The sequence below is a fragment of the Salvelinus fontinalis genome, chromosome 4 (assembly GCF_029448725.1).
Source record: "Salvelinus fontinalis isolate EN_2023a chromosome 4, ASM2944872v1, whole genome shotgun sequence".
NCBI lineage: Eukaryota > Metazoa > Chordata > Actinopteri > Salmoniformes > Salmonidae > Salvelinus > Salvelinus fontinalis.
The window spans coordinates 49,930,231-49,953,490 of record NC_074668.1 but is presented as its reverse complement, the minus strand read 5'-3'; the positions used below and the strand labels follow the sequence as shown (position 1 = coordinate 49,953,490).

At 39.4% G+C, this 23,260-nt stretch overlaps 2 protein-coding genes across 3 annotated transcripts in view; both read right to left on the bottom strand.

Annotated features, from left to right (window-relative positions):
• Positions 1–834: 834 nt before the first annotated feature.
• Positions 835–11,714, bottom strand: nudt12 (nudix (nucleoside diphosphate linked moiety X)-type motif 12). Of its 2 annotated transcripts, none has more exons than XM_055920463.1 (7): positions 11,605–11,714; positions 3,774–3,997; positions 2,616–3,184; positions 2,335–2,502; positions 2,074–2,187; positions 1,783–1,982; positions 835–1,616 (listed from the first exon to the last, which is right to left on the bottom strand). In XM_055920463.1, the coding sequence occupies exons 2-7, from the start codon at positions 3,977–3,979 to the stop codon at positions 1,506–1,508; spliced, it is 1,368 nt and encodes a 455-aa protein (XP_055776438.1). In that variant the 5' UTR covers positions 3,980–3,997; positions 11,605–11,714; the 3' UTR covers positions 835–1,505. The 2 variants fall into 2 exon arrangements, with proteins under 2 accessions (XP_055776438.1, XP_055776439.1); XM_055920464.1 differs by lacking the exon at positions 11,605–11,714 and adding an exon at positions 9,134–11,578.
• A 161-nt stretch (positions 11,715–11,875) lies between these two features.
• LOC129853930 (solute carrier family 12 member 2-like) overlaps positions 11,876–23,260 on the bottom strand; it is a 29,139-nt gene continuing 17,754 nt past the window's right edge. Inside the window, exons 14-26 of the mRNA XM_055920461.1 lie at positions 21,149–21,304; positions 20,803–20,902; positions 19,103–19,214; positions 18,821–18,961; positions 18,140–18,246; positions 17,793–17,872; positions 17,269–17,418; positions 15,125–15,247; positions 14,782–14,893; positions 14,467–14,553; positions 13,927–14,062; positions 13,249–13,316; positions 11,876–13,103 (exon numbers count right to left, since the gene is read on the bottom strand). Of these exons, the coding sequence (XP_055776436.1) occupies positions 12,968–13,103; positions 13,249–13,316; positions 13,927–14,062; positions 14,467–14,553; positions 14,782–14,893; positions 15,125–15,247; positions 17,269–17,418; positions 17,793–17,872; positions 18,140–18,246; positions 18,821–18,961; positions 19,103–19,214; positions 20,803–20,902; positions 21,149–21,304 (1,508 nt within the window). The 3' untranslated portion in view covers positions 11,876–12,967. The remainder of the gene's footprint in view (positions 13,104–13,248; positions 13,317–13,926; positions 14,063–14,466; positions 14,554–14,781; positions 14,894–15,124; positions 15,248–17,268; positions 17,419–17,792; positions 17,873–18,139; positions 18,247–18,820; positions 18,962–19,102; positions 19,215–20,802; positions 20,903–21,148; positions 21,305–23,260) is intronic.

Genomic DNA, 23,260 nt, shown 5'->3' with positions numbered 1-23,260 from the left:
TCTGTGATAGATTTTTGGAAAAACCTTGCAGAAAACTTATTAACCTTTTTGAACACTACCTATGTTTTTGACATGAAGAATATGTTACTATTGCAATGATAACAAGATTATTGAAATGATTGTGCTTTTTTTTTTAATTCTTGTTGCCAAATACTTTATACACAAACAAAAATTCCAGAATTCTATACCAAAATTACAAATATTTTTGATTGAATTTAATAATCTTGTCAAGACATCCATAGTGAATAACAAAAATAATATCTTCCTGAATCATGAGATTTTTTTCTGAGTGAATACAATTGCACTAGAATTGTCATATTAAAAAAATATATATATATTTTTTTAAATGTTATTTCTATGAATCCAATCATGATAATGGCGCCGAAGGAGATGGCCACTGTTTTGCTGATAAAACCACAAATTCCTATGATTAACAGTGTTAATAACTTATATGTGAAAACAATATTTTTTGTGAAACTTTTTAAAATTTTGGTTGGTAGCAACATGTGAAAATCATTGTGGAAATATGTTGTAGCTCAAGTTGACGACACAACCCAATGCTCTCTCTGGGCTAGCTAGCAAATGTAGGTAGACACAATAATACCAAAGTCAATATCAGCATGTGAAGTAGCTAGCTAACTGTAAAATCACCTAAACAAACTGCACTATCAATTTAGGAGTCCATGTCACAGAGTTCAACTTGCAGTTCGCCTCTGCCCAGAGCAGTTGATAGTATGTTGCTATGGCAACAATGGCCCTTTCCCATGTTTCCCCGACACAAAGCGCATTGCGATATGGTACTCGAAAAACTGAGTTGAATAATTTGGTACACTGTTTAGATTTAAATATATACTTTAATGACCATATAAACGGATAGATGTGTTCTAGACAAGTAAGCACATACCATCTATTGGCTGATTTGGCGATCTGGAGTGCATGTATTATTTTTCCTAAGTGTTATGAAATGTGATAGTGTGTTATCTCCAGTGACGAGAACCATGTAGCTATAACACGTTCCTACACAATTTACACAATTTCCTAATTTCACAGTTGGACCACTTGGAAGTTAAATCATGGGTAAGACTTTTATTGTACTCACTGATAGAACATAGGCTTTCACAAAATTGACTGGAGTTAAAAAAAATTCTGGGGGTCGATTATCCCTTTAAAATGCCTACTTTTTCTTGACCTACTTTTAATCCAATTAAAATACTGCAACGATGAAAAAGTATTCCATATAAAATTATAGATTAGTCGTGTTCATTAAAGGCACAGTGGAATAGTGGAAATAAAATAATCTACTTTGATCACTTTATGCCAAATTTTACACAACCATTATAATGTCTTAAATGTGATTATGCCGTTATAGTAAACACTACTTTGATTGGATGGAAAATCAGACACGAGAATGTTTTGATAATTCATTCATATATTTTTCTATTGTATTTCATTATTAATTACATTTAGTGGTATAAACCATCCTGGAGGAGTGCCCTTCATTAGGCTTAAAGATTTGAGCTCATACCAATCCAATGTTTCACCAACTGATGTGCAATGGCCTGTCTTGGTGGCATGGTAAAGGCTGGTTTTGTTCCCTTGACAATGACATCTATAACCTGCATTACACAGACATAGCACTGAGTTAATACATTGTAATAATACAAGTTCACTGACATAGTTTACATGACTTAATCACCTCTTATTACATTCAGGTGATGTTTTGTTTATATCTAGGCCTATGTTATAACATGTAAATCACAGATTAGGAAAACTAGCATTTACCTGTTGCCGTGTAAACCAACGAGCCTCTTCAATTTCCTTTTCATCGACTTTGATGTCTGTTGACATGGCAACAGCCAGGCAACCAATCATTAGTGAGGAGGGCATTGGCCAGGGCTGACAGGACACATACTGAACAGGACCCACTTTGACCCCACTCTCCTCCTCCGTCTCTCTCCTTACTGCATCCTCAATGGCTTCACCTGCATAGAGAGATGTCACTGGCATCTATATGCACACTCCAAAATCAGAGTAAATGTTAAGTGTTTTGTTTAGTGTGTTGAGATCAACTACCTGGTTCAATGAATCCAGCAAGACATGAAAACATCCCAGCAGGAAAAGTCTTCTTTCTGCCCAATAAGCATTGGTTGCCATCTGGGTGAATGACCAACATGATCACCACAGGATCTGCATGGATAATACGACACATAACATTACATAAGTCAGATCATTTTGACCTGATATTGAGGTTAGAACATTATAATAATGATTAAGATAAAAAACATACAGTAGTTCCGTTTCAATTAACAAATTCAAAAACAGGAGGCTCTTTACCAACTCGTGGGTAACAAGTGTTGTGGATGCCTTGTCGGCTTCTGCAGTCTTTGTTGAAGCAGGTCCTCTTATACCCTCCTTCCTCCACATTGGTGTTACTCCCACATGTTGGGCAGAAGCTGTATCGGTTGTGCCAAGCGAGGACAGAGCTGGCCTGAGCTATGATTCCTGAGGGAAAAAGAGATCATAATTTTTTTTTTGGGGGGGGGGGGTTGTAAGTCCACATTTTGTATGCTGTTTCAATAATATTTTGATGAAGAACCTCCCAGAGAAATACTCACCAGCCTCAGCCTCACTAAGTTTCAGAAGACCTGGCATGGGTGGTTTGAGGAAGAAGCTATTTGGATTGGTGAGTTGGAGATGATTCATGGGATTGTCATCAGTATTGAGAGCAAACCAAGCAGTGGGTTCATTCCCTTCGTTTGGAGGAGAGGATGAGGAGCTTCTCTGCTTCTCTACCCCGAGGAAGATGACTGTTGTTCCAGGTTTTTGAAGTAGTTCTTTATTAACCGAGCTTGCATCAAGTCTACACAGTTTTATACCTGGATGGGCTGTGTTGCTCTCCTCGGAAGCAGACACAAGAGGGTTCAAGTTAAAGAACAAGATGAACACTGTGTCTGGAGAAGACTGTTTTGCTTCTAGCCACTTTCTGTCAGGCCTCTTTTCACTCATTCTGTTGAAAACTTCTCTGTTGAAGTAGTTTTCATGCTCTTCCATTCTGTCGCTGGGTAGAATCCGGTGACATTTGTTTTCAGTCTTTGCCAATAACCTGGCAATATGTCGGTGTCCCCAGAATTTGGCAATGTCATAGGCAGTTTGAGCAGATTTATTGACTAAAAACTTATCACACCTTGAGGGAAAGAAAAGTGTGATCAGTACATCTAATTAGGGTGTTATCTTCATGTTTACACAGTTAATCATCTGTTATCAGGTAATTAACCTAGGGTGTATTCACTAGGAACCAAACGGAAGCAATCAGGACAAAATGGGGCGGGACATACCTGAATTCATATAATATAAACTCTTTTTTTTATTACAAAACTTTTTCCATTGGGAAACATTTAGCTACGGTGTGCCCTAATGAATACACCCCTGCGGTTATTTTAACCATATGTTTAGACATTTAAAAGGCACCCTCTCTAAGATGTGAATACTCAAAGTGGGCCACCATAAAAACATAAACAAACAAATGCATCCCATGCCATTTTCAAATACAAAAATAACTTGATTTCTATGATCTATCTGTTGTGTTCAAGAATGACATTCCATGAGCGCATCATTACTTGTTTGAAATATGATTTTATCCTAATAGACCTACAATCTCCTGCGACAACAAAAACATACACAATGGAGTAATAGTTCTTACTTAATCAATGTAAAACAGCTGTAATAATCTCATGTATCCATGCCATTTTGTTCAGTAATGTTTTGATATTTACCCATTTGAAAGTAGGTTGTCTACAATATCAGTGTGTCCATTCCTTGCAGCTAGCATCAACGCAGTCCAGCCATTCTTCCCACTTTCATTGACCAAAAAGCTGGAATGAGAGATCATCCCAGAGACTTTTGCCAGGTCTCCTCTGGAAGCATAATCCAAGAATCTCTCCAACAGCTCCTCTTTGGGACTCATCTGAATATTTGCCATTTGAGTGTGATAGTATACCTGTATGAATATGATAGGACATACATTATGATAGTTTATTTTATGTTTTGCTATGCTATCCATGTGTTTAATATACTGTGTGTTTTTATTGAGCTGGCTTCTTGGCCAGGTCTCCCTTGTAAAATAAGTATTCTGACCTCAATGGGACTTCCTGGATAAATAAAGGTTAAATTAAACAAATCTTTACTCATGTGTTTATGTGATATTTGGTTATTTGAGACTGAGATTGAATGAAAGAAGTGGGCCTACATCAATTTGCCTATGTCTAGCAATTTACTGACTGGGATTAATGGCACGTTCACGTGCTGGTCGGAACTATGAACCTCACAAATTTCCAACTTGCTAACTGGTTGTACCGCGTTCAACCAGTTAACAAGTTGGAAATGTCCTAGTTCTGACTAACACGTGAAAGCGGCATAGAGAGCAATAGCAATGGCGTCTTTTTGTAAGTGTAACGGATGTGAAATGGCTAGCTAGTTAGCGGGTACGCGCTAGTAGCATTTCAATCAGTTACGTCACTTGCTCTGAGACTTTAAGTAGGGTTGCCCCTTGCTTTGCAAGGGCCGTGGCCTTTGTGGAGCGATGGGTAACGATGCTTCGTGGGCGACCGTTGTTGATGTGTGCAGAAGGTCCCTGGTTCGCGCCCGGGTCGGGGCGAGGGGACGACGTAAAGTTATACTGTTACATTGATGCTGTTGACCTGGATCACTGGTTGCTGCGGAAAAGGAGGAGGTTGAAAGGGGGGTGAGTGTAACGGATGTGAAATGGCTAGCTAGTTAGCGGGTACGCGCTAGTAGCATTTCAATCAGTTATGTCACTTGCTCTGAGACTTTAAGTAGGGTTGCCCCTTGCTTTGCAAGGGCCGCGGCTTTTGTGGAGCGATGGGTAACGATGCTTCGTGGGCGACTGTTGTTGATGTGTGCAGAGGGTCCCTGGTTCGCGCCCGTGTCGGGGCGAGGGGACGCCGTAAAGTTATACTGTTACATAAGCACCAACGGAGGCTAACTCCGCTATGGATCGTTGGCCAAAGCCTATGGGGCAATGAATGGGGTTTCGGAGTTTTTTTTGGAAAATAAGGTCTGTGGAAACACAGGCTTAAGAGAGCTTATATGTTTTGTTCTATGAGATAATCTTCATCAGCTAACAATAATTAATAATAATAAATTACATTTGTAGAGCGCTTTTCTTTTACAGACGTCATTTTTTCAGTATTTTGAAGCATTTATGTAATCAAAATAAGCACAGAAAGCACAAAGGCTTCATAATTCATGAAGATCATATTAACTGACTGATATTCAGGGTCATAAATTAGGTTTGGAAAGTTGAAGCTCATTTGCTGCATTTCTATACAATTAATTAAACTTTAATATTCCATTATCACCTTGGCTGCTGTAAATTCATTCACCTCAGACGGTCTACAAACACATAGCCTATTAGCTATACTATTGTAATGTTATACCCTTAAGGGAAAGCTTGGCTGGAGCTGTCACCAAAAAAATGCACCACCCAAAAATGCACCACAAAAAAAATGCACCACCCTCTCCAATAGGGCTGGGCGATATGGCAAATAAATTATCATGATATATATATTTTTTTCATTCGATAACAATAATTATCAAATAATGTTTAAAAGGTACTTCAGACTCAAGAATGCCTAATGCCTGCGCATTAGAGCGTTGGGCCAGTAACCGAAAGGTTGCTAGATTGAATCCCCGAGCTGACAAGATAAAAACCTGTCATTCCACACCTGAACAAAGCAGTTAACCCACTGTTCCCCGATAGGCCGTCATTGTAAATAAGAAGTTGTTCTTAAAAACTTCTTATGGCTGGGGGGCAGTATTGAGTATCTTGGATGAATAAGGTGCCCAGAGTAAACTGCCTGCTACTCAGGCCCAGAAGCTAAGATATGTATATTATTAGTAGATTTGGATGGAAAACACTCTGAAGTTTCTAAAACTGTTTGATTTTTTTTTCTGTGAGGCAAAAAAACAGAAAAAATCCAACCAAGAAGTGGGAAATCTGAGGTTTGTAGGTTTTCAAGTCTTTGCTTATTCAATATACAGTGTAAAATTTGGTCCGGTTGCACTTCCTAAGGCTTCCACTAGATGTCAACAGTCTTTAGAACCTTGTTTCAGGCTTCTACTGTGAAGGGGGAGAGAATAAGAGCTGATTGACTAAGGGGTCTGGCAAAATGCCATGAGCTCAGTCTCGTGCGCACCTGTGAGAGTTAGCTGCGTTCCTTTTCATTTCTAAAGACAAAGCAATTGTCCGGTTGGAATATTATTGAAGATTTATGATAAAAACATCCTAAAGATTGATTCTATACATCGTTTGACATGTTTCTATGAACTGTAATGGAACTGTCGTCTGAATTAAGTGCCTGCGCCGTGTGAATTTGGATTTGTGAACTAAACGCGCAAACAAAAAGGAGGTATTTGGACATAAATTATGGACTTTATCGAACAAAACAAAAATGTATTGTGGAACTGGGATTCTTGGGAGTGCATTCTGATGAAGATCATCAAAGGTAAGTGAATATTTATAATGTTATTTCTGACTTCTGTTGACTCCACAACATGGCGGGTATCTGTATGGCTTGTTTTGGTCTCTGAGCGCTGTACTCAGATTATTGCATGGTGTGCTTTTCGGTAACGTTTTTTTGAAATCTGACACAGCGGTTGCATTAAGGAGAGGTTTATCTATAATTCCATGCATACCACTTGTATCTTTTATCAATGTTTATTATGAGTATTTCTGTCAATTGATGTGGCTCTTTGCAAAATCACCGGATGTTTTGGAGGCAAAACACTACTAAACATAACACGCCAATGTAAACTGAAATTTTTGATATTAATACGAACTTTATCGAACAAAACATACATGTATTGTGTAACATGAAGTCCTATGAGTGTCATCTGATGAAGATCATCAAAGGTTAGTGATTAACTTTCTCTATTTCTGCTTTTTGTGACTCCTCTCTTTGGCTGGAAAAATGGTTGTGTTTTTCTGTGACTAGATGCTGACCTAACATAATCGCATGGTATGCTTTCGTCGTAAAGCGTTTTTGAAATCGGACACTAGGGTGGGATTAACAACAAGTTTATCTTTAAAATGATGTATAATACTTGTATGTTTGAGGAGTTTTAATTATTAGATTTCTGTTGTTTGAATTTGGCGCCCTGCACTTTCACTGGCTGTTGTCATATCGATCCCGTTAACGGGATTTCAGCCGTAAGAAGTTAACCTCTTGACGCTAGGGGTTAGATATATATATATATATATATATATATATATATATATATATATATATATATATTATTTTTAAATAACGTTCCCAAGGTAAACGGACTATTTCTCAGGTCCAGATCGTAGAATATGCATAGAATTTACAGGTTAGGATAGAAAACCCTCCAAAGTTTCCAAAACAGTCAACATATTGTCTGTGAGTATAACAAAACTGATTCTGCAGGCGAAAACCTGAGGAAATCTAACCCGGAAGTGATTTTTTTAATTTTTTTATCTGTGTTTCCTTGCCCGTCTTTCTTCCATTTAAAGGGGTATCAACCAGATTCCTTTTCCAATGGCTTCCTCAGGCTGTGACCAGGCTTTAGACATAGTTTCAGGCTTTTATTTTGAAAAATTGGCGAGATTTTTCAAAAGTAGTCAGGTGTCCTTTGATTAGTTCCTGCGCGCCAGAGGGGTAGCTCTACATTTCCTTTCTCTCTTTTATTGAATAGGTTACGGTCCGGTTGAAATATTATCGATTATGTTTATTAAAAACAACCTGAGGATTGATTATAAAAAAACATTTGACATGTTTCTACGAACATTACGGATACTTTTTGGAATTTTCGTCGAACGGAACGAGGCTTTGGTTTTCTGAACATAACGCGCAACCCAAATGGCGTTTTTTTGTTATAAAAGTAATATTTATCGAACAAAAATAACATTTATTGTGTAACTGGGAGTCTCGTGAGTGCAAACATCTGAAGATTATCAAAGGTAAGCGATTAATTTGACTGCTTTTCAGACTTTCGTGACCATGCTAATTTGGGGCTAGCTGTTCTAGCATTGATTGATACACTCACAAAAGCTTGGATTGCTTTCGCTGCAAAGCATATTTTCAAAATCTGGCACGATGCATTTTCATCAGAATGATATTTGACAACATGAGTACAAAGGAGGAACTACTCGCCATTTTGCCACTGAAAGGACATACAAGGGGCAAAGATATTTTTCAAGCTTTTATGGAGTTTGCTAGGCGAAGAGCCCGGATCTCAATCCCATTGAGCATGACTGGGACCTGTTGGATCGGAGGGTGAGGGCTAGGGCTATTCCCCCCAGAAATGTACGGGAAATTGCAGGTGCCTTGGTGGAAGAGTGGGGTAACAACGCACAGCAAGAACTGACAAATCTGGTGCAGTCCATGAGGAGGAGATGCACTGCAGTACTTAATGCAGCTGGTGGCCACACCAGATACTGACTGTTACTTTTGTTTTGACCCCCCTTTGTTCAGGGACACATTATTCAATTTCTGTTAGTCACATGTCTGTGGAACTTGTTCAGTTTATGTCTTAGTTGTTGAATCTTATGTTCATACAAATATTTACACGTTAAGTTTGTTGAAAATAAACGCAGTTGACAGTGAGAGGACGTTTCTTTTTTCCTGAGTTTGTTACTTCAGTGGCAAAATGGCAAGTAGTTCTTCCTTTGAACTCATGTTGTAAAATACCATTCTGATGCAAATGCATAACTGTGCTACATCTGTGTGCTATATCTGTGGACTGTTCAAACTGGAGGGAATAACACTCGCAGTTGTCAATATCCTTCTTTAGTTGATCCTCGAGGTTCTCCGCTATTCCCTCCCATCTTCTTGTCACCGTATTTCTGGACAACTGAATGTCATTGATGGCAGCCACAAACTCAGTCTTATTCTTAAAATCCCCAAACAGCGAGTCTGCAGCCTTAGTTAAGAACAATGCTGCAATAGTTTATATTTTTCTAGGGGCCTTGATCAGCTTGCCTCAGCTGGTGTACTGTGTTTTATCTGATGTAACAAAGCATGTTCCCACTAACCCCCTTCTTTTGTCCTTTTCTACATCTAATAACTCCTGGATGTGCCTGGCCCAAACCTACCTGGACGTGCTGCTGATCCTGGACTGGGGCTGAGGACCCTTGGCCCCAGCCCCTCCACGCACCCCCTAGCATGCTTGTACCTAAGCTAAATACTGTATATTCCATCTCACCCTCTTCTTCTCCTCTTCTGTCTTAAGCCTAGTCCAGGACAAATAAACAATTTTATATTGAAGTTATATTGAACATGATTTTTTGTCAAGGACAAGGTGTAATCTGAGTTTGGGAAACCAGACCATACTGTAGACAATGAAATTATTCCAGAATACTATCAAAATAAAGATTGTTTTCTATGATTATCTATGGTACATTAAACATTTCCATTCTACAATATGGCATCTGACAAAGACAACTCTCAAAATCCTATTATATTTGTGGTGTGGTCTTTCCCTCAAAGAACAGGAGGCAAAGGAGAAAAGCACAAAAAAAAAAAAAAAACATCAGTGGGAGTTAACACACACATCTAAATACAGCAGATAAAGCACCTTTAGGACTACAGACTAACCAATCAAACAAGGGTTAGGGTTGTTTTAGCCATTATCATACTACTTAAGCCTATCCAAACATCTCCACAAATTCATAGGGGATAGGTCTAACATATCCATCTGCAGACACAATTTTTTACTTTTCAGAAGAAGAGAAAAGAGAAAACATTCAGGGGGAAGGTAGGAGAGGAGTGGTGAAGAGAAAACAGAGATGATGGGGTGGAGAGTGTTCGACTTTATATTAGGAGAGAGGGTTCTTTGTTGTTTTTGGTGTTTTTAAAAGGAAAGATTTCATTTTAATGATTTTAAGCAGCTAATGACTTTGTTCCCCCCCATGCCATATTCTCATTGCTAACGTTAGTTATTGCTATCCCATTGCTATAGTTTCTGTAGTCTAGTGGCCAGTTTGTATATGGGAAAAAATGCCATTCTTCCCATTATGGACTAACGTAAACTCACCTTATTCCGTACAAATGTGCGCAACCGCAACATTCAAACAAGGCTACAAAGAGCACTAATGGAACTGTAGCGACTGTGTTGACTTCAAAATCGGGGGTGTGAACTAGGTTTCTATTCAAGTGTTGATCGACATGGTAATGGCTCTATAGTATTGGAGAAAAGTTGAAAAAAACGGACCCTCCGTTACATCGTGACGTGTCATGTCGTAACGTACAGCACGCATAAAGCAACTATTTCTGTCTTACAATATCTCTCCACCAGGTGTAGCACTTCTCTCATCGTTTAAAAACAAGAAATGGACAGTGACGTGGTAAGGGGGGGTACCTAGTAATTTTTTGCATCATCATTGCATGTGATCATCATACTCAAAACAGCTGTTTTACTTCTAAGATCACTTTAGCATCGCCCTAAAAACCAGATTCAAATTCGACACAAACCTTCAAATAGGTATGTAATGACACATTATATAAACTCTTTATAGTGTTTTATTTACATTTTAGAGGCGATTAGTTTCGATTCCCCACCCGCCATATTTAAAAAGACCCGACGGGGCTCATTGCCTGCTTGAATTATGCAGAAACGGGCAGCTTTTAGGTCATGTAATTGATAATGTTGGAAAGGGGAGAAATTGTGCTTTACAATGTTATAGACATTACAGTTGATCTGGAACTATTACGTTTTTGGGGCGCTAAAATAAGGGCAATTTTACGGACCAAGGCGATGTACGAGTTTACGTTAGTAGAGCTGGGACACCAGGTGGGTGCAATAATTATCAAATTGAAAGGGAAAACAGCAGTACTCAGAACCTCTAGCCGCTGTAATCCAAGTTCTACGAGGGCAAAATTACTATCTGATAACACAATTCATGTTTGTATTACATCATGTAATGTATGTAATGCTCAGTAAAAATTATATTTATTGTCGAATTGTAGCTAGATTTTCCGCAATGGTTCCGCTAGACACCACATGTGATTCTGTGGAAATTAAGAACAGTCTGCTGTAGAACTCGACGCTGTGTAAAACGCAAACTCTCGTTGTAGTGAATGGGACTATGACCCCACAACAGTGACAGAGTAGCAAATGTAGAATTTAGTTATAAAACAACGAAGTGCAGACTAACAGCTACAGTAGGCGTTTTTTTCCACATTCTCATTGGTCCATCCGACGTCAATCAAATTGAATAATGCCCTTTCACATGATGTAACTTTGTTTATATTTGGTAGCCATAGCCCCTTCAAAAGATATGTTGCGAGCTTTTAAACACATGGATATTTCAAGATTCTTGTATTGCTGCTTGTCCGACAACTATAACAATGCTGTACTGCCTTTGACAAATGTTATTATTTTGGCTACAGGACTCCGGTTATGTCACAACTCCATGTTTAAGCTATAGGCGATACGAGAGGAACTATATATATAAACAAATGCAACTTGTCACGCAAAACAATCATATAGCTTTCACCCGACATGTAGCCTATATCGAGAGTCACTAGATAAAACCAACGGAATAAGGCACTTTCAACCACTAACCTTGGTACGTGCCTTCGGTCTATAGTCTTCCTGAGACTGGCCCAAATTGTTGAATAAAAGATTGAGGAGCAAATGCAACAGCGACGCTGGCAAGACATGCGTATTACACTCAAACACTATCCAACTGGCCCAAAGTCTAAGCTTTAGTGCGCTTATTTTCCAAGGCTTTTGATGCATATGCCTACCTACATATTCAATGTTATGCTTCATTGATACAAATTCATCAGATACGAAGTACATTTCCGACTGACGTACCACACAAATCCTAGTATTGCAAGTGAGCATGATTTATTTTGTGGCCTAACCAGATTACAAATCACACAATAGGCTACTGACTGTTTGTGGTTGATGTTAATTTCATAATGTACAAAATAGGCTATAACAATGTTATTTTAGAATATAGAGGCTTTGCTTTTAAAGATTGTTTTACCTTTTAAATAAAAAATGTATCGACTGTCATCAAAAAGACAAGACAACACACAGAAAACAACCATTGTTCAGATACAAAAAAATGTAATGGAAGCTTAATTATTGACCAAACAAATATTTAACATTTTTAAGAAACACAATGTAAAATGAAAATATTTCAATCTCAGATAATACTAACAATCTAGCTATCGTCATCAAGGGGGCAATGAAAACCAACCGGTGTCAAATAATACATAAAGACAAACAGCCACAACAATTTCTCATTGGCCTGTTATATCCCCCCATCCCTTACATATTAGTTGACTAAATGTAATTTAAAATAAGCATTATATATAAATCAAAACAAATCAAAACACTTCTGACTGCATTCAAGTCAGCTAACTGGTGTGTGATTTTATCATGGAATAATTTAGTTCACCACAGCATTGAACACAAGTCTTGAGGCTCCAAGAGGATGCGACCTACTGCATTCTACATGTGTAACTAGCCTGGGTACTAGTCTGTTTAGGTTACACTACACTCTTTGTACTCCATGTCATATGCCAAATCTCAGTACAGGTGTGGTTAGCTAGGGGGGGGGGGGGGGGGGGGGGGAAGGAGTGGCAATGACTGGAATGATAGCTAAAAAGACAGGTACCCAGACTAGTGTATAACTACATAGATTAGCAAAATGTGTTTATTTAGACACTCCGCAGTATTGTTATGTGACATTACAATTAGGCCTACTGTACTTGTGAATTGTTATGACAGACCATTTATGGTACTTTAGCCTACTTCTACTAATACTTGATGTAAAGAGAATGCAATTAGTACACAATTAGTTCCATAATATCCCCATGCACTTTAAGCACACTCTTTAATCCCCCCCCCCCCCCCGTTCTATAAATTCCTAATATAACAGTTTTGGTCAGTTAAATGGAGAGTGCAAGGAATTTTAAGAGTAAAAAGTAAGGACACTCTGGTGGTTGCCTCGCACTAGGAGAATAGGAGGCAGGTCTTTCGACAGGGTCTCCAACCAGCACATGTAGAGGGCACTGGACACCGTTCCCTTCCGGGCCAATGGCATGCTCCTGTTGGACAGGGAGCGAGTCAGTCAGAAGGACGGACGGACAGACAGACAGTATTAAATAGATAATTAAATAGATCAACAGTCCATTTCAATACCATCACTTTATATTTGTGTTCTAGACATAATGTAATATTATAACTACTTACATAACGATGAGTTTTGCTGAGTTTGAGTGTTCTTTCAGCAATTCATTCAATCTGATCTGTCGGTTAGTCTGGGGAAAAAAAAATAGGAACAAGCTTATATTAGTTATATATATATATTAGCTGAGGTTGAATCAAAGGCTAGTTTCTCAAATTATATCTTGTTCCTTCCTAGGACACTACGCAATGGCACCCTCTCAAATAGCTTTCTATACTGCCAATGTTTAGGGACTGTAGTACAACATATGGTCAAACCCTGTAGGCTTTCTTACTTTCTTACTGTGTAGCACTGTATGCTATATGTGACTAAAACAAGGCTTATGTGTTTACTTGTGCAACCTGTATGAGAAATCAAAGCAAATAATTTTTACAACGTGTAGAAAAGTATTCCATTCAAAATTCTATTCAGATTCCTGTGGTGTATACTGTAATAAGTAAAGGACAGTGGACGCAGGTTGTATTTGCCCCACTGTGGCAGTAAGATCCAGAGTTTTGTGGCCAGGCTGGTCTAGCGGTAATGCCGTAGCCTCCCGCACACATGTCTTGACGTCAATATAGCTTAGAATCTGGCCTATTGCCCTTTGACACAACCTCTAACTTTCCCCAGTGTCATCCTCCTACTATATCTGTTCAATAAAATCAGAAATTAACTTAAAAATCTTTTTTTTTAAAGATCCAGACCTTGGCCCTGTAGAGCTCCAGCTCGTTGTCTGAGATCCTCCAAGGCTCCTCAGCCTTCAACCTTTCTGCAGCCTCCTGCTCCATGTCGTCCTCCTTTAGCTTATATGGCTCGATCATCTCCTCAAAGCTAAGCACACTACAAGAGACAGGTAAACGGTACACAGAATGAACGTCATTATTATTGCATTATAATTATGATTACATTGTCATTATAGTCCTAGGCTAATGGGTTTCTTTGTATTTCACATATTGCACAGTTTCTTTGACGGAGGCTTCTCAGTGACCTATAAATGACTTCATGTTGAACATGATCTTGTGGCCTGGCTGGTTTAGTGGTAATGCCGCATCCTCCAGCCACATATCTACAGTGTTGGCATTGGTTTGAATCTGGTCTACTGCCCTATGATACAACCTCACCCTATCTTACCCTACTGTTACCCTCTTTCTCTATCTGATCAATCAAATCTGAAAATACATTTAAAAAATTATATTTATACAGTATGTAAATAGAGCATGATTTTCACACAGCAGGCATCTTACTTGTGTTTCTTTGGCTTAGTGTTGATGTCCCCGAGCACATAGATCGCAGAGAAATCTATCCTGAACTTGCTGAGTAGAGCAGCCATTCTATTGAAAAACAAGAGAAAGTATCTCAATTTTTCAGACTCAGTTGGTAGAGCATGGCGCTTGCGACACCAGGACCGGAGGTTCGATTTCGGCTGGGGCCACCCATACAAAAAATGAATGCATGCATGACTGTAAGTCGCTTTGAATAAAAGCAGCTGCTAAATGGCATATTTTATTATATTATAGATTCCTCAACCTCACATCATGACGGAAGGAACGATAACTCACGCCCTGCGATCATGGTCAATCCTGTTGATCTTCCCACCAATAAAAAGACGGATTTTGCAGTCCTTCCACTTCTTTTTTTCCGTGAGCAAGTATGGAATCAACAGAGCCAAGCCTGTAACATTTGGAAACAGATAAATAAGGGATAATGGTAATAAATGACGACTCTTTGGGGTCCAATCTGATTGTTGACACTTGGGTCATATTCATTGGGGCTCACTGTAGCAAAGTGTTTTGCAACAGAACATTTGCTTTTCCTATTGGATATAATGCCTATTTTAGTCCGTTTTTGTTCATTTGGTGCTTATTAAGAACATAACCACAGCATTGACTTGCCATACGGTACCTCCATCATCAAACAGCCACCACACATCCACTGTGCCTTTGCACTGCTTCTTCTTGAACTGCTGGCTGGCCTCCAGAAGCCTTTGGTCTGTGAGGCTCAGTGGCTTAGCACTTCTCTTCGTCTCTGTGGAGTAACCACATCAAAGGCAGTCACACAGTTATTATCAAAGACGGTAATTGACTGTGGACTGTTAGAATTTCCCATAGGAAAACATGTCTCACTAGCTGGGCATGCACAGTTGTATACTAGGCAGTGCATCCATGATTTCACAGTTTTTTTGTGATATTTGCAGGCAAAAATGCTCGATTTTGCTGTGGCAATTCTGGCATTTTGTATGGCAACAAGGCACATGCACAGAGGGCTCTATCTGTGCAGAGCACATGCCCATTTGCACTTGCAGTTTTTTTGTATACATTTTTTGTCGTTCTTGCTCAGAACCCACTGCCTGCATGTCATTGGTAAATTCTCATATATGCTTCAGAACTAAAATGTTGCACGTCTTGAATCAGCGTTGGCACACAAAGGCGGGCACGCTGCGCATATTCAGATTAGCGACCAGAAATAACTTGTTTTAATTTACTCAAGCCAGTTTTGCCCAGGCAAAAACAGAGTAGGCCTACATTTATCATCCAAATAAAATACAGTTTATCAATCTACTACTGACTCATCTTTGCCAGAACAATATGCTAACCTGCTGATTTGATTGATCATTTTCATATTTCAGATAGGCATAGTTTGGATTTTTATAGATAAGCAGCTGTAACATTGCACTGCCTTCAATATTATGGGATGAAGATGTAACATATTCTGGTAACATATTCTGGCAAATGTATTACAATATTTGTGAGGAAGAACAGGGATACCCAGCTGGCCAACAACTGCTCCCTGGGCGCCGATGACGTGGATGTCGATCAAGGCAGCCCCTCTTTGATTCAGAGGGGTTGGGTTAAATGCGGAAGACACATTTCAGTTGAATGCGTTCAGTTGTACAACTGACTAGGTATCCCCCTTTTCTTTCACTGTGCAGGGAGGCTGCCCTTCAAAGTGATGGCACAGTGCAAACAGAACATGCTTTCCATCTGATCCTGCAATCTCTGCTACAAGTAGGCCATATGATTTTGCTTGCTCTGGACTCCAGAGAAGCGACGTGATATATCCCTAGTTGACATTGGCTGCTAACATGAATGACTTTCAGCTCCTTTCAGCTTAAAACAAGAGTATATTTCTGTAGCCTATCTTGCGTTTTGAAAATACATAACCGTTTATGGCGGTACTGACAGGATACATTTGCCGCAGCAATTGTGCACGCATGTTCTGGTGTACACACGTGCGTGCGCAGGGGTGGCACGTTTTGTGCCACTTTTTTTGAAAGCCACTAAGATACGTGATAGTGGTTGTGGCAACAAATGGAGTTTGGTGGGATATAGTAATAGTAGGCTACAGTATTTCATACAATCTTCTGTTTTGACTGGAACTGTGTTGGTTATTGTTAATAAGTGCAGCATTTATTCCAGTTCAAAATAGTTTTGCAAAATACTTTACTCATCAGATTGTACTGCTTTCCCCTCTTCTTAATAATGGCTCAACGAGTCATGGTTGCGAAAACATTTTTGGGGGATGCCCTTTTTTTGTTTGAACACATGCTTCCAAAAGGTATGAATTTGTCAAATTTGGTTTGAAAATGCACTGTTAAGGGAAAAAGTTTATTGATGTGTCGCTGATTGAACCATATAATGCGGTGATTGGTTGAAATTGCGAGCCCTCTTTTTGTACTGCAGTGATGGGTCAGTTTTCTGAGATAATATTGCGATGATTTGACTGTTTTGTGCGGAAATAGTGCAGTGATTGGTCGAATTTGCATGCCCTTGCATAATATACAGGGAATTCTTGATTTAGAAAATCCTGGAGGGACTGACTAAGACACATTGTAGCTTTTCAACAGAGCATAAACAGTAGACATTAATTACTTTAGTGCGAGTTAGGCCTGTTTATGGTTATTTGGAGCTGGTTTCCTGAACCCAGGATAAGTCAACTGGACTAAAAGTGGACTTCAAGACATGAATAGGCTTAATCTGAGTATTTATGTTTCACAACATTACCTGTGAAGCACTGTGCCAATGTACTCATTCTAGTCTAAAGATTACCTCTGAGAATGAGAGGGCTGTTTTGAGCACTGGTGATCAGGGATGGAGGAAAGGAGTTACTGTCCTCGGAGTCTTTACCAACCATGTTGACAGACACCACAACATCCTTCATACCCGCGTCCTTCTTCTCATGGGATGACAGGAGCTCATCTGGAGAAGGGGCAATCAGACACATCTCAGAGCACTTTATCTAGTCCTTAGGCTGCGTCTGAAATGGAACTCTATTCCCTATATAGTGCATTACATAGACCTCTGTTCAAAATAAGTAATAATAACAGAAAGAAATCTCAGCGCTTTATAAGTGCACTACAGGGAATAGGGTGCCATTTCGGATGCACCCTTACTACTGTGAAATGTGAAAAAATCCTTAGAACAGCTAGAAAGGGAATGTGTGCTCAATCCATCTGAAGCTATCCACTTTATGTCTGTACTACTAAGGAATGTTAAACTTGATTGTGAGGAATGAGTGTGTTGAATGAGTGTTCCTGGGAAAATGAGGAACACAGCATGACACAATACTGTACCTGGGTCTTGAATATGGGAGATATCAAGACCCTCTTGTAGTCTGATGATGACAACACCATGCTGCAAGTCAAAGGCATCACTGAAACACAACCGCACAGCTTGTTACTAACATTGAAGAGGGAATATAGTATAACCGTAGATGGCCAAAGTGATTTCAATCATGATTTCCTCAGGAAATCATGTGATGTAGGGTGAAATTGTCTCTATATGCTGATCTTGGGTTTAGCATTTTCCCGTCTAATGGTTAAGGTCAGGATTGGGAAGGGGAAGCTGATCCTAGATCTGTACCTAGGGGAAACTTCACCCTAGAGCAAACCATGTAGTCAGTCAAACTAGATACACTTACTGGATGATGTTGATATACATTTCCACATCTTTCATCTCGCCATCACTCCAGTTGTTCTTAAAGCCCATCACAAGTGTGTTGGGCTTCAAACGCCCCAAACCTGTAGCCTTGAAGATGAAAGAATTACTTCATTTTACATCAACATATTAATATTGGAAGGCCATTACCTGACTCTTTCAATAAAAATCCCTTGAACAACACGCACAAAGTGTGGTCATAACTACCTCCTTATGCGGCAGGTAGGCTAGTGGTTAGAGCATTGGGCCAGTAACTGAAAGGTTGCAAGATCAAATCCCTGAGCTGACAAGGTAAAAATCTGTCGTTCTGCCCCTGAACAAGGCAGATTAACCCACTGTTCCTAGGCCGTCATTGTAAATAAGAATTTGTTCTAAACTGACTTGCCTGCTTAAATATAAAATAAAATAAAATAAATGCCAGTAATACTCAATGATTATTATCGATATTCACCATTCAAGGTTAGATGGTGATTGGCACATTGAAAAAGATCATGATAGACAAGAGCCTGGGAACCAGTTCATTTGTGCCATCATGCCACTCCTTTCCACTCCTGGTCATGAGAAAGACTTAACATGATAGCATAAACAGATCTGGGACCAGGCTAGGCAGACACCATACTGAGGATACACCACATATTATAGCAGTGCACTGCAGAACAATCACCTGTAAAAGGTATTGAGCTCCATGTCTCAGGTCTTCAGCAAACACAGGGGTGTAGAAGGCCTTGATGCGGTTCTTCAGCAGCCAGCGCTGGTAGCGGGCATGATCAAGAGACATCTCCTTGAAGTTTGGCCGACGGGACACCTTAGGACAATGAAACAACCAAAGCTGTTACTCCTAAAAATATGAGTACGCTGTAAACTATATGTAAGATGTATACTGTGTATGTACAGAGATGCTTTGTAGTTGATAAGGCTTAGCGGCTAGGCTTGTAATGATACGTACCGTGCGGACGTGGCCACACACCATAAGGCCTACGTTCTTAGTGAATGCGTTTACCAGATGGAGTAAAGCAGGCCGGGCATTGGGGTATCCAGTCATCACCAGACACTGGGGTCTATCCCATATGAAGAAAAAAATAAAATAATCGATACGTTTTTCAGGATACATGTGACATTTTTAAATTGGTGTTAGTGATTAAAAAAAGCAAGTAGATATTAAGCTTTCAGTTAAATTTGTACAGCATATGACAGCATATGTTTTACTTTTGTTAGGCATAAATACATTTTATTAATGATATCTTAAAGGGTCATGCAGAAAGAGAGGCTTCTGTGCCATGCAGAGATCAACATGCGAGCTGTATAAGTGAGAGTAAGCCCAGACCCCCCTAAAAGAGGCTTAGCCCCCTATCCATGAATCTTTAGTGACGTCCCTGCTGAGAGATATAAGATCAGGAAACTTGAGTTTTTTTATCTTTTCTTTTTTACATGTATTTAACCCCTTATTTTTAGCACTAAACAGTCTCCTTATACATATACTTCCATTCATTTTTTAAACTGGTACCGGGGTACCTTCAGACGAGTCTTGTGAAGCCTGTAGGCATCCTGGAGCAAAACAACCAACATGTACTTGTTCGTGAGATTCTGACCTTTGCACATATTAGTGTGTAGCCCAAACTGTTCGGACACTACAGACAGAAGTTGGCAGATCGTCTGTACTGACTTCAGACGAGTCCCAAGACGCTTGTGGGTGTTGTAGAGCATAACGAAGAACACCATCGTGTTCGTGAGAGTTTTGTGAGAAGAGCGATTTTTGGGATGTCTCAAGGTCTGACAAAACACCACTCTAGCTGTGTCACCTTTCACCACAGATGCAGAAGTGTGACAAATGCAACAAAAACTTCAACTGACATTTTTTTTTATGTTTTTTTTTTTTTTTACTATACTAATTAGATTTCTGCAGGGCGAAAATATCGACTCTAGCTTTTATTTTTACTGGCTTGAAAATTTGTCTCGTTGGAGGCCAAAAAGCACTACACCCCCAACAAGCCAATACTTCAAATAGGTTGCCGCCGCTACAATATATTTAGTCAGAATGCATTTGTATTGTACATGACACATCCTAATGTAAATGACTACAAAAATTATACATGTTAATGTTACTTTTCTTTTGTGAATCTTGCATTCAATTGCACACAACAAGCTTCCATTCCCCCGTCACAATGGGATTCATGGCTGATTTAACTCATAATTACCAGTTGTGTAGGGCCGTTCAGGTGTATTTTTCCCAAATGTGGTAAATGAGTTACCGCTTGGTTATGCACGCACCATAACACCGCTAACCATACACTGTATAATACCACTCATTGGAAGCACAATACCAACATATACACTTTCACATATTGTGGAGCATTGCACAATGTATAGTTTTTGTTTAAATTGATAAAAACTGAAATAAAAGAGTAATTTAAGATCCCGAATTTGCATTTGATGATAATGAATGGACAGGGGGACCTGATCCTAGATCAGTACTCTTGCTCTGAGACACTTGGTATAAATGGGCCCTGATGTTGAATGTTGTTGCTGAAGTACACAACATCAAGGTGCAAGGTTCATTCCATAGTACGCGGGTATTTTTTAGTAGTGTGCAGTATGATGTGTAACAGTTATGCTGATGCTCCTCTAAAGGACTTGCTGCTGTGCTACCTGAAGTTTTTGACGTGGTCCTCTACACCGGTGAGAAGGAGGCAGTGTGTCAGGGCATGGTTATAGATCAAGGCTTGAGTAGAGGAGCCCCAGTTAACATCTGTGCGAGAATAAAATGAAAAATGAAAAAATAATGAAGAAAAAATCAAACAATAGATTAGAGACGAATATTGAACAGAAGTGTAACAACAGCCGACATCAACACTAGAATATAGTGAAAATACATGTAGCATTATAATATGTGTGTATGATAAAGACACAGTGTTCTTACAGCAAAGAGAAAAGACTGGCCATAGTTTTCTGTCCCAGATACACTCAAATACTATGTGAGAAGAGGACCATTTACCTGGTTTCTTATAGCTGACATATACATAGAGAGCCAAGACAATGATATTGGTCATAAGGGCGGCCCACCAGTTTACAACAAACATGACAGCACAACAAAGCACGGCTCCAGCCAGCGAGACCCACTTATTGAAATATTTGAAGCTTGGCCGCCATCCTGTTTAGATAGGAGAGAGCACAATGTCCAGTAGAACAAAACATTAACAATACATTCATATGGACAAAACACATACTGGGAATATATATGTAGTGACATCAGTGTGTAACAACAACAATAGAGTTAGAAAGTCATTTAACCCTTTACACTCGCGGGAATTAGCCTATATGGACAGGGCTGAATTGAAATGTTTCTTACGGAAGAAATATAAAAGCACTTGCATAACCACGGTAGCCATTGAAAGGGAACAGTTTGGAGATAATGGGAAAATGATTAGACCAAAGGGGAAGGCAGTTCACCTGACACAATGATGAATCCAAACATTACACTGTTGAACTTATGTGCATTTGACATTTATTGTACTTTTCACCGCATTCGTTGATAACGAAATCGGGAAAATACTCAGGATACATGATAAGAATATTCCTGGAAAGACAAAAAATTACAAAGGTTTGAGTGAGAGGACTAACTAGTGTCGCCAAGTGGCCAAACACCTCTCCAAAGTGTGCACAGTTCCTAAGTAATTTGAATGCACTTTTATGACTCAAAGAAGAGTCTTCAACTATAAGGTGCCTTTTTGAACACTCCTAGCTGTGACGTTGAGTATCTAGAGCAAGCACGCTTGTAGTTGTTTTGTTTGGAACACAGCCCTACATCGCCGCCATCACAGAATTACTGTTGTTGTTTACACAATCCAAAAACGGTCCATTATAAATCGCAATCTGGGTCAGTTGGGAATCATTATAACTTGTTTTTCAACCACTCCACAAATTTCTTGTTAACAAACTATAGTTTTGGTAAGTCGGTTAGGACATCTACTTTGTGCATGACACAAGTAATTTTTCAAATAATTGTTTACAGACAGATTATTTCAGATTTATTTTCCGGCCAGGGGCACAATGTATGAATTACTGGTTGGATCAGAATCGCTGTTATAATCATTGGCCAGTATGAAGAATTAAGTAAAACCACATGTCCAAATCCATATCTCCATCCATGGCTAATTTAGGAAAGGGACAATTTTAGCTACCTAGCCACCAGAAGACAACAACACGGGATGAAACAATTGAAGTTATTTCTGTCAATGACGCATGCTCTCAATGCGATTTGATAGGAGTGAGGCTAAGTCCAAACTGTCTTCTCGTAACACTTTTTTTTGGTGCGCCAGGACCATTCACAGTTGAGCTCACTCAGTTTATCTCAACGCTGATTGGCTATTCTTTAAAAAAAACAATTTATCAAGGGAGGCCAAATGCTCACTGGATTCCCTTGCATTCAATGCTTCGGTCGGCAACAATGTAGATGGCCTACACATACAGAGACAAGAGGGGTGCTGTTGCGCTCGCTCTAATGCTTCTCCGGTGAGATACATTCAGCCACTTGCGAATTGAAGGAAAACGATGAAACACAGAGAGAGGAAAGCTAAATAATTGTATGTTTTTTTCATGCTCATTTTGGTGGGGAAGCCTGGGTTCCCTTGGCATCCATGAATACATGCCACTCGTTATCACTGCGCTTTCAAACATTTAAAAGTACAGCAAAGTTCAAATGGGAAGACAATGTCAGATATTTTGTTTATTTATAACCAAATGACCTGGATTGCAGTTGAGGTAACATTTAAAAGTACATGGTGCAAGGGATCAATGCTGTTCGAGATTACTCACAGATTATTACAGCAATTGTGAAGATATCCACAAACCTGACACAACCTTTGCATGCTATCTTGAACATGCACACTGTATATGATTACTTAAGAAGAAATGTATAGTTACAGTAACATCTAAACAGCAAGATGGCGCCCGCAGACATGGCAGCTCTGCTTCTAGCTCCTTAGCAACTTTGCAGTATTTAGTTTCTTTTGTTTGTTCTTTCTTACACTATTATCCCAGAATGTTTTTTGTGTTATTACAGACGGAATACAGACGGAAATTGCTTTTGGATACCAGAGCGTTGGTA

Excerpts from the sequence above, each read along its gene's own strand:
- nudt12 (XM_055920464.1), bottom strand. The coding sequence starts at position 9,238 with ATGGAATATACAGTATTTAGCTTAGGTACAAGCATGCTAGGGGGTGCG. Across the intron at positions 2,503-2,615 it reads ACTTAGTGAGGCTGAGGCTG|GAATCATAGCTCAGGCCAGC; the intron begins GTGAGTATTTCT and ends TTTTTCCCTCAG. Across the intron at positions 1,983-2,073 it reads TGCTGGATTCATTGAACCAG|GTGAAGCCATTGAGGATGCA; the intron begins GTAGTTGATCTC and ends CTCTCTATGCAG.